We start from the raw sequence: 16334 nt of genomic DNA, 5'->3' as shown, positions 1-16334 counted from the left end.
ACTATCTCTTACCTCAAAAATCCTGCTGCATTGCTTTGCTTGTAAGATCTCTTACTAGATAGATGGCATGGTGTTGCCCGTAGAGGCTCCCATGGAGACACTGGAGAAGGAAAATGCTTTTCTGCCTAGTCTTATCTGCTCTCTACTTCCTGCTAGGACAAGCACAGTGTATCCCCTAGTGCTCACCTCCGCCAAGTTTCAACAGTGCTTCCCCCATGGATGGCTTCCTGCCAAGGTCCCTGCACACTCCCATGCCTAGCTTCCTCTAGAACTTGGCAAAATCCACCAGCACCTCCCTGTGGAAAGCTTTCCAGTGAACCATCCTTATGGACAGCGTCCCAGCAAAAGGCACAGCACCTCCCTGGAAGAGGTCTCTTCCCAACACCACAGTGGACAGCTCCCAGTGTACCACCCTCATGGGTAATGTCCAGTGAATTCAAGTGTCACCTGCTCAACATGCCGTGAAACTTCTCTGCCAGTCAGAAGGTCTGGAGCTTATCCCTGGATCGGAAGTAGGGGAGGGTTGGGGGTTGGGGGTATTTGTTTCTTCTCTGAGTGTTGTGTGCTTCTATACCAGGGATAGAGGTTGTTCCCTATATCTGCTACTCCTATGTTCTATAGAATTGTCACACTCGCTTAATAGATATTCTATTATAATTCTTCATAATGAACTTTTCCTAATCATATTAGTACATGGCTTTTGTCTCTTGATTAAACTATAATACATTGTATTTACCATCAGAGGTTAAATTTGACCACAGTCCCTTCTAACAGAATAGTGGTGGCACAGAACTGAAGCAACATGGACTAGGCAGTGGGATTATCAGTTATAACACTTCAAATAGACCTCTGGGGCACAGGTTCCAGGAAAACCCTGAAAAGGACAAGCTCCAAGATCATCTTACTGGCGCAGCTCACCATACACTCCAATGACTTCAACAAGCACGTTTTTAAATGTAATGTATGTTGCCTTAATTAGTGATTTTTAAAATAAAGCAATTTGTGGGGCTAGCACTGTTGTGCAGCATGTTAAGCTACCACCTGTGAAAGCCAGAATCTCATATGAGTGCTGGTTCAAGTCCCTGCTGGTCTACTTCTGATCCCGTTCCCTAAAAATTCACTTGGGAAAGCAGTGGAAGATGTTCTAAGTGTTTGGGCTCCTGTCACCCAGCTGAGAGTCCAGAATGGAGTGCCAAGCTTCTGGCTTAGGCATGGCCCAGACCTCGCTGTTGGAGCCATTTAGGGAGTGAACCAGCAGATGAATGATCGATCTCTTTCTCTCTCTCTCTCTCTCTCTCTCTCTCTCTCTCTCTCTCTCTTTCTCTCCCCTCCTTCTCTGTTTCCTTCTCTATAACACTGCCTTTCAAATAAATAAATAAATCTTTTAAAAAACAAGATGAAGCAATTAGGTTAATGACAAGCTCTAGAATGTGACTAGAAGTGGAAGCCAAGGATAAGGAGAGACACTAGGAATTTAGAACTGAGAGAGTTGAGGAACTGAAAGGCTGAGGTTTTATGGGTCATGTGCACCGACAGGGTTGATGTAAGGAGAAAAGAACCAAGGGGCTGATGCTGTGGCACAGTGGGTTAAGCCACCACCTGCAACACTGGCATACCATATGAGTATTGGTTTGAATCCTGGATACTCCACTTCCAATCCAACTCCCTGCTAATTGTCCTAATAAAGCATCAGAGGACAGCCCAAGTGCTTGGGTCCCTGCCACCCACACAGGAGACTTCAGATGAAGTTCCAGGCTCCTGGGTTTGGCTGGGCCTACCCCCAGCCATTGTGACCATATAAGGAATGGGAAATATCTCTTTCTCTGTCTCTCTCTGTCTGTAACTCTGCCTTTTAAATGAATGAATGAAGAAGAAAAGAAGAAGAGGAGGAAGAGGAAGATGACAAGGACAGCAAGACAAATCCATGAATAAAACAATAAAAAGAAGAAAAGAGGTTGACAGATAAAAATAGGTAAAAGATAAGCTGAATTCCCCAAGTTGCAAATAAGAAATCTTATAAGAGGGTAGCAGGATGATGGGCTTCACCCCCACAGCACTTCTCTCGAAAGACTATGATCACTGTACCACCAACAAACAACCACCACTAACAACTTTCCAGTATCAGCCATATCTATCCCAAAGCAAAGAGTGTACAAGAGTTGTCAACTCTGAGGCCAGAGGTAAGAGAGTCTCCACCTTTATCCCTTAGTTTTTAATCCCAAATAAATAAGCCTTTTTTTCTTTAAAGGACCTGAGCTTCAAGAGTTTTTAATTACAGTGAACCATAAGCATGGCCACAGGAGAATCAGAATAATTCTCTAAATCACTAAAGCTACCACAGAAACCGCTGTGTTATATTAACAGCACATATAAAGATTTTTCAAAAATAAAATTAAAAACACCTAAGGACAGAGACCAGTAGTTCTCAAAGTGGCAGTAAAGTATCTGAAACTCAAAAGTGCAAAAGATCGTCATTAAAATAAATGTTTGGGACTGGTGCTGTGGTGTAGCAGATAAAGCTGACATCTGCAATGCTGGCATCCCATATGGCTGCTGGTTTGAGACCCAGCTGCTCTACTTCTGATCCAACTCTCTGCTATGGCCTGGGAAAGCAGTAGAAAATGGCCCAAAGTCTTGGGCCCCTGCACCCACATGACAGACCCAGAAGAAGCTCCTGGCTTCTGGCTTTGGATTGGCCCAGCTCCAGCCATTGTGGCCATTTGGGGAGTGAACCAGCGGATGGAAGATACCTTCCTTTCTCTCTCTCTCTCTCTCTCTCTCTCTGCCTCTGTATCTCTGTAACTCTGCCTTTCAAATAAATAAATAAATATTTAAAAGATAAATAAATAAAATGTGATTGTGGGCCGCCACTGTGACACAGCAGGTTAGGCCCACTTGTAACACCCAGTCCTAGTTGCTTTACTTCCAATCCAGTTCACAGCTAGTGTGTGTGGGAAGGCAGCTGAAGATAGCCCTAGTGCCTGGGCCTCTACCACCTTCTGGGAGATCCAGATGGAGTTGCAGGCTTCTGATTCAGTCTGGCCCAGCTCTGACTATTGCAGTCAATTAGGGAGTGAATCAGCAGATAGAAGTTTTTTTTTTTTTTATCTCTGTCTTGTCCTCTCTCTGTCATTCTGCCTCAAAAAAGAATTATTAGTGTAGAGAAAATCAATATATAATTTTATGTCTGTGTATATACTACACATGATTTTATAAATACAGGAGAAATTTTAACATTGATAAATTCTCTCTTGTAATTTATTTGGGTAAATTACAAAAAGATAAATAATTTAATTTATACTATTTGATTTTAGGAGGAAGAATCTTCAGTAAAACTTGAAGTGTACCAAATATATGCAGGAATATAGTGTATAAATCATTGAGAAACATTTTATTCTACTCATTTATTCCTTTTCTACCTTAAACAAAGATTACAACTGACAGTTATTTAAAATTAGTTTCAAATGATCAAATATCATTTAATTAACAACTAAGAAACATTATTCTTACCTCCTCCATCTGATTGACCTGTTGCTGGAACCACTTTAAAAAAAGAAAGAAAACTGTTACTAGTTGATGACATGTTTATTTCAGCAGTGAAATCAATGTGCACAAATATGTATGTCTGTGACTGTAGCTCTTCCACCAGTCCTTATTCAAACATCACTTAAAGCTCAGAATGGGGCTATGAAAAATACAGCTGAACTAGAAGTTTTAAATATATATAGCAGTAACTTTGGGAGTTGTTTAACTTCCTCAAAACATAGACACCTGAGCCGGGCATATTGCCTAGCAGTTAAAATGCCCACAACTTGTATCAGAGTGCCCAAGTTCAATTCGTAGCTCCAGCTCCTGACTCCAGCTTCCTGCTAGCACAGACCATGCAATGCAACAGTGATGGGACAAGTAATTGAGTTCCTGCCACCTACATGGTAGACCTGGACTGAGTTCCCACCTCCCAACTTCAGCTCAGCCCAGCCCCAGTTATTGTGGATATTTGAGGAATAAACCACTGGATGGGAGTGTTCTCTCCCTTCTTCCCTCTCTCTCCCTCTCTCCCTTGCACCTTCCCTCAAAGATTTTTTTTAAAAATTTAGAAACCTTGGGGTTGGTGCTGTGGCATAGTGGGCTGGGCCATTGCTTGTGATGCCAGCATCACATATTGGAGTCAGTTCGAGTCCTAGCTGCTCCATTTCCTATTCAGGTCCCTGCTGGTGTGCCTGGGAAAGCAGTGGCGGATGGCCCAAGTCCTTGGGACCCTGCAATCATGTGGGAGACCCAGATGAAGCTCCTGGCTCCTGGCGTCAGCCTGACCCAGCCCCAGCCACTGAGGCCATTTGTGGAGTGAACCTGTGAATGAAAGATCTCTGTCTCTCTGTGTCTGTCTATCTCCAGCTCTCCTTTTCTCTCTGTAATACTAACTTTCAACTAAATAAAGTAAATCTTTTTAAAAACCTTAGAAAACAGCTTCATTAACATGCATTTTTTATTAAGTTAGTATACTTGAGCTGCAATACATTGAACATACCTTAAAAAGTGTGTCCAAAACCTGAAAAAACAGTTTTAATACATTTAAAACCAAAATCTTCACAATACATTATATAATATATAGTTCAAGTCTTTTACCATGTTTAATCACAAAATGTACTAATTGTTCAAGTACAACCTTATAAATGTATAATTTAAATAGTAATATTTTTACATTTAAAGATGGTGTTTTTATGTCTAGTCCTTCTGGGCAACTTACTTCTAGGATAAAAAATAAAATTTCATCCTTACAGATTTGAATTAAGAGGCCCTGAAATAATTCATATAATTATTTCATATTTTCTTAATACAGGAAAAGAATACAATATAATTTCTTCTCAGAAGAGCACCATTTTTCTTTTCATATAGCAGGAAATACAATAATGAAAAGCACTACCTGGAGGATGGCCCAAGTGCTTGGGCCCTGCACCAGCATGGGAGACCAGGAGAAGCACCTGGCTCCTGGCTTCAGATTGGCACAGCGCTGGCCGTAGCGGCCATTTGGGGGGTGAACCAACGGAAGGAAGACCTTTCTCTCTGTCTCTCTCTCACTGTCTAACTCTGCCTGGCAAAAAACAAACAAACAAACAAACAAAAAACAAAAAAACCCACTACCTTCCCAACAGTATCTCTTCAGTGCAACTTTGTTCTTGCTAAGGAACTTATAAAAATCAAGATATAAAACATTATTCTACCACTTGATACTTTACATGGAAAAAGTAAATAATTCGTTTGGGAGATTGTAAGAAACTGAATATATAAAACCCAACTATACAGTCCAAAATATCTACACTTACCACTTAAACTTAAGGTTAAAACAGTTACATTTACCACAAAAAAACAAACAAACAAACAAACAAACACACAAAATACCACATTACACTTGGGTAAAAGTTTTTTTTTTTTTTACATTATTAAAGAGGGGGAATTACAACAGAAAAATATCAAATTGCTCTAAAGTTCCTTTCTGCAATATTAACTACATTAGCAGTTCAGAGTATGGCTCCACAACCAACAACATCAGCACCACCAATAAACATTCTTAGCTAGTAATGGAAGTTGTTGCATCTATGGAGTCAGAGACTCTGGGAGTGGGTCCAGCAATCACCTAGACTTTCTTACAGGTTATTGCTTTGCATGCTGAAGTTTGAGAATCACTAATTATAATAATAAGAAAGCCTAGATTTAAGCAAAAAAATATGGTTACTGTCTAGAAAATATATCAAACCAAATCAGAATCCATGTCTGAACCACCTATATAATGGTTTAGTAAGAAATTCCACTAAGTTACATTATCTACAAGTGACATAATCTTTCCACTGTGAAATGAGATTCCAAGGTTCTCAGAGCCACCCATCCTGCTTTGGAACCTGAAGAGAAATGCTACCATGTCAATTCAACCATTCTTTGTAGTTAGAGTTCTATAATTACTTAAAATCACTAAAACCTAGGAGAACAATGTCCTTCTCAACTATGTTATTTGCTACATTCTGTAATTTGAAAATAACATGCTCAGGTGTAAGGTTTTGTTTTGGCATTGATGCTTGATGTTCTGAACTTTCTGGATCTATGTGTGTGCAATGTTTCCTTCTCTTTTTGGTATTTTTATTATACATAGGTTGCACTATTTATACTTGTCTCACAGTTCTTGGATATTCTGTCCAGGTTTAATTTGTGTTTGTCATTTTTTCTTTGCTTTTTCACTTTGGAGATTTCTGTTACGATATCCTCAAGTTCAGAGATTTGTTCCTTAGTCATGACCAATTTAATTAGTCCATCAAAAGCATTCTTCATTTCTGTTTCAGTGGTTTTGCTGCTGCTGCTGCTGCTTCTTCTTCTTCTTCTTCTTCTTTTTTTTTTTTTTGATTCTTAGAATCTCATCTGCTTACACTGCTCATCTTCTGCATTCTGTCTACTTTATTCATTAGAACCCTTGGCTGTTAATCAGAGTTGGTTTAAATTCCTGGTAAGACAATTCAAATGACCCTGCTATATGTGAATGTGGTGCTCATGCTTCTTCTGTTCTTTAAACTATATTTTTTGTCTTTTTATATGTTTCAGATATTTTTCTTTTTTTGAAAATAATATCCCAAAGTTAGTCTTTTTTTTAAAAAAAGATTTATTTTATTTGAAAGGCAGAGCGAAAGAGAGACAAGGCAATCTTCCATCTACCAGTTCACTACTCAGATGGCTGTAATAGCCAGAGCTGGGCCAGGCTACAGCCAGGAACCAGAAACTCCATTCAGGTCCCCCACATCAATGGCAGGGGACATTGAAATGAAACATCCTGAGTGCAATTCCTGTGCCCTAACCCTTACCCTACATAACTGCTAAAACGGAAATAAATCAATAAAGTCCCCATGGATCACTAAAAGTCACCCCTCCGAACTTTTCTAACTTTGGGTGAAAACCAAAGGAGGGAGGCAGCTGGCCACACCTGGCAGTGCCGTGTGTGTGAGAGGGAAGGGCCACAGCAAGGAAAGGGGACCCAGGTGAGTGGAAGGTGGAAATCATCTGCCTTACCTCACTTCCACCACTTCCATACCTAAGGCATTTCTACCCCAGCACATGGGAAGCACCAGAGGACATGCCAAAGGCCCTTCCCATGAGTGACACTATTCTGGTTTGTTCTGGTCTGTGGGAGGCCTACCACAGGAACTCAGTCCTCAACAATGGCCTGCCATAAATTTTTTTTTTTGACAGGCAGAGTGGACAGTGAGAGAGAGAGAGACAGAGAGAAATGTCTTCCTTCCATTGGTTCACCCCCCAATGGCTGCTGTGCATCGCGCCCATCTGTAGCCAGGAGCAGGTGCTTTTCTTGGTCTCCCATGTGGGTGCAGGGCCCAAGGACCTGGGCCATCCTCCACTGCACTCCCGGGCCACAGCAGAGAGCTGGACTGGGAGAGGAGCAACCGGGACAGAACTGGTGCCCCAACCGGGACTAGAACATGGGGTGCTGGCGCCACAGGTGGAGGATTAGCCTATTGAGCCATGGTGCCAGCCCATAAATTTTCTTTAACATCAAATTAAGATCCAGCAATCTTTTAAATCCTACAAAATACTGTAACTAAAGAGCGGTGCTACACATACACAGAACACTTATTAAAACATTTCATATAATAAGATAAATGATCAAAACATCTATAATGTTAAATAAATGCCACTGAAATGATATCAAAGGATGCTTCATAAAGTTCACTGAAACACAGACTTTAACAAGTTTATTTGGGGGGGCGGAGCCAAGATGGCGGAATAGTGAGGGCGCGCACCGATAGTCCGGGAAAATTTAGTTTAATAAAAGTGGAGTTACCGTAGCCTCAGAAAAAGGATCAGGAAAAAACTGCAGAGGAAACTCTTCCGGATCTAGTGGCTGTGACTCGGAGGACCTACTGGGAGAACAAGGTCGCCCACTGCGCGGAAGCCGAGCCGCGGGAGCCGCAGGGTCTGTGCGCCAGTGCAGGAAGGGGAGTGGATGTCACACAGACCCAGCAGGGAGAGCAGGGACGCCCAGGGCTCCACACATCGGCGCTGGAAGAGGAGGTGAACTCAGTAACCCAAGACATTGGCGGGGAAACGGTGGTCAGAATCTAGAGGGGAGTGTGAAAGTTCACCAGACTGTCTACAGGAGAGAAGGAAAAAAAGGTGGGGGGGGGGGTACTGGTACAGACAAGTTTCTCCGCCAACCTTGCAAAGGCAAGCAAGAGACAAAGAGCAGGCCTCTCTCTGGATATACATAACAACAGGGGAGAGCTAAGGAACTGAGTTGCTACAATTCAGTAGGCTAGGCAATCCAGTGGGAGTCCAGAGGAGGAAACAGAGCCTGCACAAACTCTATGGGTAGAAGCCAGAGATCGGAAGCTAAATACCATCAATTCTGCACAGCCATGTGGTATTACTTACCTCCTAAATAAATAGAATAAATAAATAAATAAATAAATAAAAAGAGAGAGATTTACCACGCATAACCTGAGGGTGTCACCTTTGCATACCCATAACCCAGAAGAACCAAGCAGAGCTCTCAGGCCACACCCATCTCAAGCCTTAAAGGCTCCTCCAACAACAGGCAGTCCACTTAACACATAGTATAAAATAAAAAAAAAAAAAACGCACAGTGAGGGGAGAAGAATTAACTATGCCAAGCAACAAACACAAAAAGAACAAGATCAACAATGACACTATGATCCCTCCAAATAAACAAAACACCCCAAGCCAAGATTATGAAGATGATGAGATAGAAGAAATGCAAGATACGGATTTCAAAAAATTTATGATAAGAACATTTAGAAGTTTTCAAAAGCAAATCCTTGAACTACAGAAATCCTTATTGGACAGGATTGAAAATCTCTCTCGTGAAAATGAAATTTTAAGGAAGAATCAAAATGAAACGCAGAAACTAGTAGAACAGGAAAGTGTGATAGTGAAGAGAAATCAAAATGAAATGAAGAACTCAATAGATCAAATGACAAACACATTAGAGAGCCTTAAAAACAGAGTCAGTGAGACAGAAGAGAGAATATCGGACTTAGAAGACAGAGCACAGGAAAACATACAGTCAAACCAAAGAAAAGAAGAGGAAATTAGAAATTAAAAAATATTGTTGGGAATCTTCAGGATACTATTAAAAAAACCAACATTCCAGTTCTAGGAGTTCCTGAAGGCATGGAGAGGGAGAAAGGATTATAAGGCCTTTTTAGTGAGATACTAGCAGAGAACTTTCCAGGTTTGGAGAAGGACAGAGACATCCTAGTACAGGAAGCTCATAGAACCCCTAGGAAACATGACCAAAAGAGATTCTCACCACGACATGTTGTAATCAAACTCACCACAATGAAACAGAAAGAAAAGATCCTAAAATGTGCAAGAGAGAAACGTCAGATTACTCTCAGAGGATCTCCAATTAGAATCACAGCAGACTTCTCATCAGAAACACTACAGGCTAGGAGGGAATGGCGAGACATAGCACAGGTGCTAAGAGAGAAAAATTGCCAGCCCAGAATATTATATCCTGCTAAGCTCTCATTTGTGAATGAAGGTGAAATAAAGACCTTTCATAGCAAACAGAAATTGAGAGACTTTGCGGCCATTTGTCCAGCCCTGCAAAAGATACTTAAAGATGTGCTACACTCAGAAACACAGAAACACGGCCATCAATATGAAAGAAGGTAAAGGAAGAAAACATACCAGTAAAAGAGCATGGGAAGCTCAAAGCATATACTAGAAAATATCTCCAGGAAAATGTCAGGGTAAAGTCACTACGTATCAATAGTCACATTAAACATTAATGGACTTAACTCTTTAGTTAAAAGACACCGATTGGCTGATTGGCTCAAGGAACAAAACCCAACTATTTGTTGCCTACAAGAAACACATCTCTCTAACAAAGATGCATGCAGACTGAAAGTGAAAGGTTGGAAAAAGATATTCCATGCCAACAGAAACCAAAAAAAAGCAGGTGTAGCCATATTAATATCAGACAAAATAAACTTTAATACAAAAACCGGTAAGAAAGACAAAGAGGGACACTATATATGATTAAGGGTTCAATTCAACAGGAAGATGTAACTATTATAAATGTATATGCACCTAATTACAGGGCACCGGTCTATTTAAAATATATGTTAAGGGACTTAAAGGGAGACTTAGATTCCAATACAATAGTACTGGGGGACTTCAATACTCCACTCTCAGAAATAGACAGATCACCAGGACAGAAGATCAACAAGGAAACAGCAGATTTAATTGACACTATAGCCCAAATGGATCTAACAGATATCTACAGAACTTTCAATCCTACAGCTAAAAACTTCACATTCTTCTCAGCAGTGCATGGAACCTTCTCTAGGATTGATCACATACTAGGCCATAAAGCAAGTCTCAGCAAATCTAAAAGAATTAGAATCATACCATGCAGCTTCTCAGACCACAGCGGAATGAAGTTAGAAATTAGCAACTCAGGAAACCCTAGAAAGTATGCAAACACATGGAGACTAAGCAACATGCTCCTGAATGAACAATGGGTCATTCAAGAAATCAAAAGAGAAATCAAAAACTTTCTGGAAGTAAATGAGGATAACAACACAACATATCAAAACTTATGGGATACAGCAAAAGCAGTATTGAGAGGCAAGTTTATAGCAATAGGTGCCTATATCAAGAAATTGGAAAGGTACCAAATAAATGAGCTTTCAGTGCATCTCAAAGGACCTAGAAAAACTGCAGCAAACCAAACCCAAATCTAGTAGGAGAAGAGAAATAATTAAAGTCAGAGAAGAAATCAACAGGATTGAATCCAAAAACAAACATTACAAAAAATCAGCCAAGCGAGGAGCTGGTTTTTTGAAAAAATAAACAAAATTGACACCCCATTGGCCCAACTAACTAAAAAAAGAAGAGAAAAGACCCAAATCAATAAAATCAGAGATGAAAAAGGAAAAGTAACAACAGACACCACAGAAATAAAAAGAATCATCAGAAATTACTACAAGGACTTGTATGCCAGCAAACAGGAAAATCTATCAGAAATGGAGATTCCTGGACACATGCAATCTACCAAAATTGAACCATGAAGACATAGAAAACCTAAATAGACCCATAACTAAAACAGAAATTGAAACAGTAATAAAGGCCCTCCCAACAAAGAAAAGCCCAGGACCAGATGGATTCACTGCTGAATTCTACCAGACATTTAAAGAAGAACTAATCCCATTTCTTCTCAAACTATTCAGAACAATCGAAAAAGAGGGAATCCTCCCAAATTCTTTCTATGAAGCCAGCATCACCTTAATCCCTAAGCCAGAGAAAGATGCAGCACTGAAAGAAAATTACAGACCAATATCCCTGATGAACATAGACGCAAAAATCCTCAATAAAATTCTCGCCAATAGAATACAACAACACATCAGAAAAATCATCCACCCAGACCAAGTGGGATTTATCCCTGGTATGCAGGGATGGTTCAACATTTGCAAATCCATCAATGTGATTCACCACATTAACAGACTGCAGAAGAAAAACCATATGATTATCTCAATATATGCATAGAAAGCATTCGATAAAATTCAACACCCTTTCATGATGAAAACTCTAAGCAAATTGGGTATAGAAGGAACATTCCTCAATATAATCAAAGCAATTTATGAAAAACCCACGGCCAGCATCCTATTAAATGGGGAAAAGTTGGAAGCATTTCCACTGAGATCTGGCACCAGACAGGGATGCCCACTCTCACCACTGCTATTTAACATAGTTCTGGAAGTTTTAGCCAGAGCCATCAGACAAGAAAAAGAAATTAAAGGAATACAAATTGAGAAGGAAGAAGTCAAATTATCCCTCTTTGCAGACAATATGATTCTTTACTTAGAGGATCCAAAGAACTCTACTAAGAGACTATTGGAACTCATAGAGGAGTTTGGCAAAGTGGCAGGATATAAAATCAATGCACAAAAATCAACAGCCTTTGTATACACAAGCAATGCCACGGCTGAGAAAGAACTGCTAAGATCTATCCCAATCACAATAGCTACAAAAACAATCAAATACCTTGGAATAAACTTAACCAAGGATGTTAAAGATCTCTACGATGAGAATTACAAAATCTTAAAGAAAGAAATAGAAGAGGATACCAAAAAATGGAAAAATCTTCCATGCTCATGGATTGGAAGAATCAACATCATCAAAATGTCCATTCTCCCAAAAGCAATTTATAGATTCAATGCAATTCCAATCAGGATACCAAAGACATTCTTCTCAGATCTAGAAAATATGATGCTGAAATTCATATGGAGACACAGGAAACCTTGAATAGCTAAAGCAATCTTGTACAACAAAAACAAAGCCGGAGGCATCACAATACCAGATTTCAGGACATACTACAGGGCAGTTGTTATCAAAACAGCATGGTACTGGTACAGAAACAGATGGATAGACCAATGGAACAGAATTGAAACACCAGAAATCAACCCAAACATCTACAGCCAACTTATATTTGATCAAGGATCTAAAACCAATTCCTGGAGCAAGGACAGTCTATTCAATAAATGGCGCTGGGAAAACTGGATTTCCACGTGCAGAATCATGAAGCAAGACCCCTACCTTTCACCTTACACAAAAATCCACTCAACATGTATTAAAGACCTAAATCTACGACCTGACACCATCAAGTTATTAGAGAACATTGGAGAAACCCTTCAAGATATTGGCACAGGCAAAGAGTTTCTGGAAAAGACCTGGGAGGCACAGGCAGTCAAAGCCAAAATCAACTATTGGGATTGCATCAAATTGAGAAGTTTCTGTACTGCAAAAGAAACAGTCAGGAGAGTGAAGAGACAACCGACAGAATGGGAAAAAATATTTGCAAACTATGCAACAGATAAAGGGTTAATAACCAGAATCTACAAAGAGATCAAGAAATTCCACAAAAACAAAACAAACAACCCACTTAAGAGATGGGCCAAGGACCTCAATAGACATTTTTCAAAAGAGGAAATCCAAATGGCCAACAGGCACATGAAAAAATGTTCAAGATCACTAGCAATCAGGGAAATGCAAATCAAAACCACAATGAGGTTTCACCTCACCCCGGTTAGAATGGCTCACATATAGAAATCTACCAACAACAGATGCTGGCGAGGATGTGGGGAAAAAGGGACACTAACCCACTGTTGGTGGGAATGCAAACTGGTCAAGCCACTATGGAAGTCAGTCTGCAGATTCCTCAGAAACCTGAAGATAACCCTACCGTTCGACCCAGCCATCCCACTCCTTGGAATTTACCCAAAGGAATTTAAATTGGCAAACAAAAAAGCAGTCTGCACCCTAATGTTTATTGAAGCACAATTCACAATAGCCAAGACCTGGAACCAACCTAAATGCCCATCAACGGTAGACTGGATAAAGAAATTATGGGATATGTACTCTTTAGAATACTATACTGCAGTAAGAAACAATGAAATCCAGTCATTTGCAACAAAATGGAGGAATCTGGAACACATCATGCTGAGTGAAATAAGCCAGTCCCAAAGGGACAAATATCATATGTTCTCCCTGATTGGTGACAACTGACTGAACACCAAAAAGGAAACCTGTTGAAATGAAATGGACACTATGAGAAACGGTTACTTGATCAGCATAGCCCTGACTGTTAATGAACAACTTAATACATTATCCCTCTTAGTATTTTTTTGTCTGTTCTACTTACTATGACTGGTTTAATTCTGTAATTAATACACAGTTATTCTTAAGTGTTGAAATTTAACTGAAATATGATCCCTGTTAAACATAAGAATGGGAATAAGAAAGGGAAGAGATGTACAATTTGGGACATGCTCAAGCTGACTTGCCCCAAATGGTAGAGTTAGAAACATACCAGGGGATTCCAATTCAATCCCATCAAGGTGGCATGTACCAATGCCATCTCACTAGTCCAAGTGATCAATTTCAGTTCACAATTGATCATTATGAAAGGACTAAAAGTCAAAGGGATCACATAAACAAGTCTAGTACCTGCTAATACTAACCGATAGAATAAATAAAGGGGAGAGTGATCCAACATGGGAAGCGAGATACTCAGCAGACTCATAGAATGGCAGATGTCCTAAACAGCACTCTGGCCTCAGAATCAGCCCTTAAGGCATTCGGATCCGGCTGAAAAGCCCATGAGAGTATTTTAGGCATGGAAAGCCAAGACACTCTGGCAAAAAAAAAAAAAAAAAAAAAAAAAAAAAAAAAAAAACACACACACACACACACACACACACACAAACAAACACCTAAATGAAAGATCTATGTGAGTGAGATCCCAGTGGAAAGAACAGGTCTTCAAAGAAGGAGGTACCTTTCTCTGAAGGGAGGAGAGAACTCCACTTTGACTATGACCTTGTCTAAACAAGATAAGAGTCGGAGAACTCAAAAGGCTTCCATAGCCTTGGAAACTCATGACTGGAGCATAGGGAGATTACTGATGCCATAAACAGGAGTGCCAATTTGTAAAGTCAACAACAGAAGTCACTGTGCACTTACTCCTCATGTAGGATCTCTGTCCTTAATGTGCTGTACATTGAGATTTAATACTATAACGAGTACTCAAACAGTATATTTCACTTTGTGTTTCTATGTGGGTGCAAACTGTTGAAATCTTTACTTAATGTATACTAAACTGATCTTCTGTATATATAGAAAATTGAAAATGAATCTTGATATGAATGGAAGGGGAGAGAGAGTGGGAAAGGGGAGGGTTGCAGGTGGGAGGGAAGTCATCGGGGGGGAGGGGGAAGCCAATGTAGTCCATAAGCTGTACTTTGGAAATCTATATTCATTAAATAAAAGTAAAAAAAAAAGTTTATTTGGGGCCGGTGCTGTGGCGTAGTGGGTAAAGCCGCCACCTGCAGTGCCCGCATCCCATATGGGCACTGATTCCAGACCTGGCTGCTCCACTTCCAATCTAGCTCTCTGCTATGGCCTAGGAAAGCAGTGGAAGATGGCCCAAGTCCCTGGGTCTCTGCACCAGTGTGGGAGACCCGGAAGAAACTCCTGGCTCCTGGCTTTGGATCAGCACAGCTCCAGCCATTGCAGCCAACTGGGGAGTGAACCAGTGAATGGAAGACCTCTCTCTCTCTCTCTGCCTCTCCTTCTCTCTATGTGTAACTCTGCCTTTCAAATAAATAAATAAATAAAGCTTTTTTAAAAAATGTTTATTTAGGGGGCCAGTGCTGTGGCATAGTGGGTAAAGCCACCACCTGCAGTGCCAGCACCCCATGTGGGCTCCAGTTGGAGTCCCCACTGCTCTACTTCCGATCCAGCTCTCTGCTGATGCACTTGGGGCAGCAGAGAATGGTCCACGTCCTTGGGCCCCTGCACCCATGTTGGGGGCCTGGAAGAAGCTCCTGCACCCATGTTGGGGGCCTGGAAGAAGCTCCTGCCTCCTGGCTTCAGACTGGCCCAGCTCTGGCCATTGCAGCCATTTGGGGAGTGAACCAATGGATGGAGGACCTCTCTCTCTCTCTCTCTCTCTCTCTCTCTGTAAATCTGCCTTTCAAATAAATCTTTTTTTAAAAAAAAGTTTATTTTGGTCCAAAAGAATTTTGTAAGATTTTTGCATAATAAAATTTTCCATGAACATTTTGAGGACCTTTCATATTACTTTTATCATATAAGCTCATTTTTAAAGGCCACAACAAAACATAAATATTAAAGTTGAAATTACAAATGACCTAATTAATGTATAATCAAAGGAAAATACACAGATTTGAATGTCTACGTTAATAAAGTGAATGCTTTCCACTGCCCTTTATAACTCCTTATGGCAATGAACCTAAGGCTAAAATTGCTGACAGGATATCACATTCAAGTTTTAACAACCAATACATGTCTCAATATTTTACACTTGGCAGTTTGCACAGAATACATACATTATGCTCTTCTTTAACTGCATCTTCTAGCTGAGTAGCCAAGTGTGAACAGCGCTGCAGGAACAAATTCATATCATCCCCAACCTTTCAAAAAGAGTAACAAAACAAAGTTATTTTTATTTCAGAATCCATATCGCGCTGGCCTATCTCACCATATTTAACTATTTTGGAGATATTATAATTTTTACATACTATAGATCTCTACAAATATATAGGACGGGAAACTATGCTTCAAATGCTATACTAACAAACTCTCCCAGAAAGAAAAAGAGGAAGAAGAATACGTTCTGGAGAGTGATCTGTTCATTATGTGTACCCAACTATGGCCCTCTCTTCATTCTCCTCTACACAGTCGCAGAAAATCGAGGTCTCCAGCATTATAGTCTTTATGGGTGGCCCAGA

General features: G+C 40.3%; 1 protein-coding gene across 10 annotated transcripts in view; it reads right to left on the bottom strand.

The window, feature by feature from the left end:
* The window catches only part of LOC103350869 (coiled-coil domain-containing protein 7), an 87818-nt gene that overhangs the window by 45291 nt on the left and 26193 nt on the right, over positions 1-16334 (bottom strand). For 9 of the 10 annotated variants that reach the window (XR_016219270.1, XR_016219269.1, XR_016219272.1 and 6 more), the window contains exons 4-6: positions 15933-16016; positions 4529-4549; positions 3511-3543 (exon numbers count right to left, since the gene is read on the bottom strand). Coding sequence is in view for 3 of the 10 variants with exons in the window: in XM_089311890.1 (XP_089168016.1) it covers positions 3511-3543; positions 4529-4549; positions 15933-16016 (138 nt within the window). In the remaining 7 variants the exon portion in view is untranslated. The remainder of the gene's footprint in view (positions 1-3510; positions 3544-4528; positions 4550-15932; positions 16017-16334) is intronic. The other variant, XM_089311893.1, reaches the window with a different exon arrangement.

This window comes from Oryctolagus cuniculus, chromosome 13 (genome assembly GCF_051225735.1).
Source record: "Oryctolagus cuniculus isolate XC-2025 breed Fujian yellow rabbit chromosome 13, ASM5122573v1, whole genome shotgun sequence".
Classification (NCBI taxonomy): domain Eukaryota; kingdom Metazoa; phylum Chordata; class Mammalia; order Lagomorpha; family Leporidae; genus Oryctolagus; species Oryctolagus cuniculus.
Note: the sequence above shows the minus strand (reverse complement) of the source record. Positions and strands in the feature narration are given on the sequence as shown.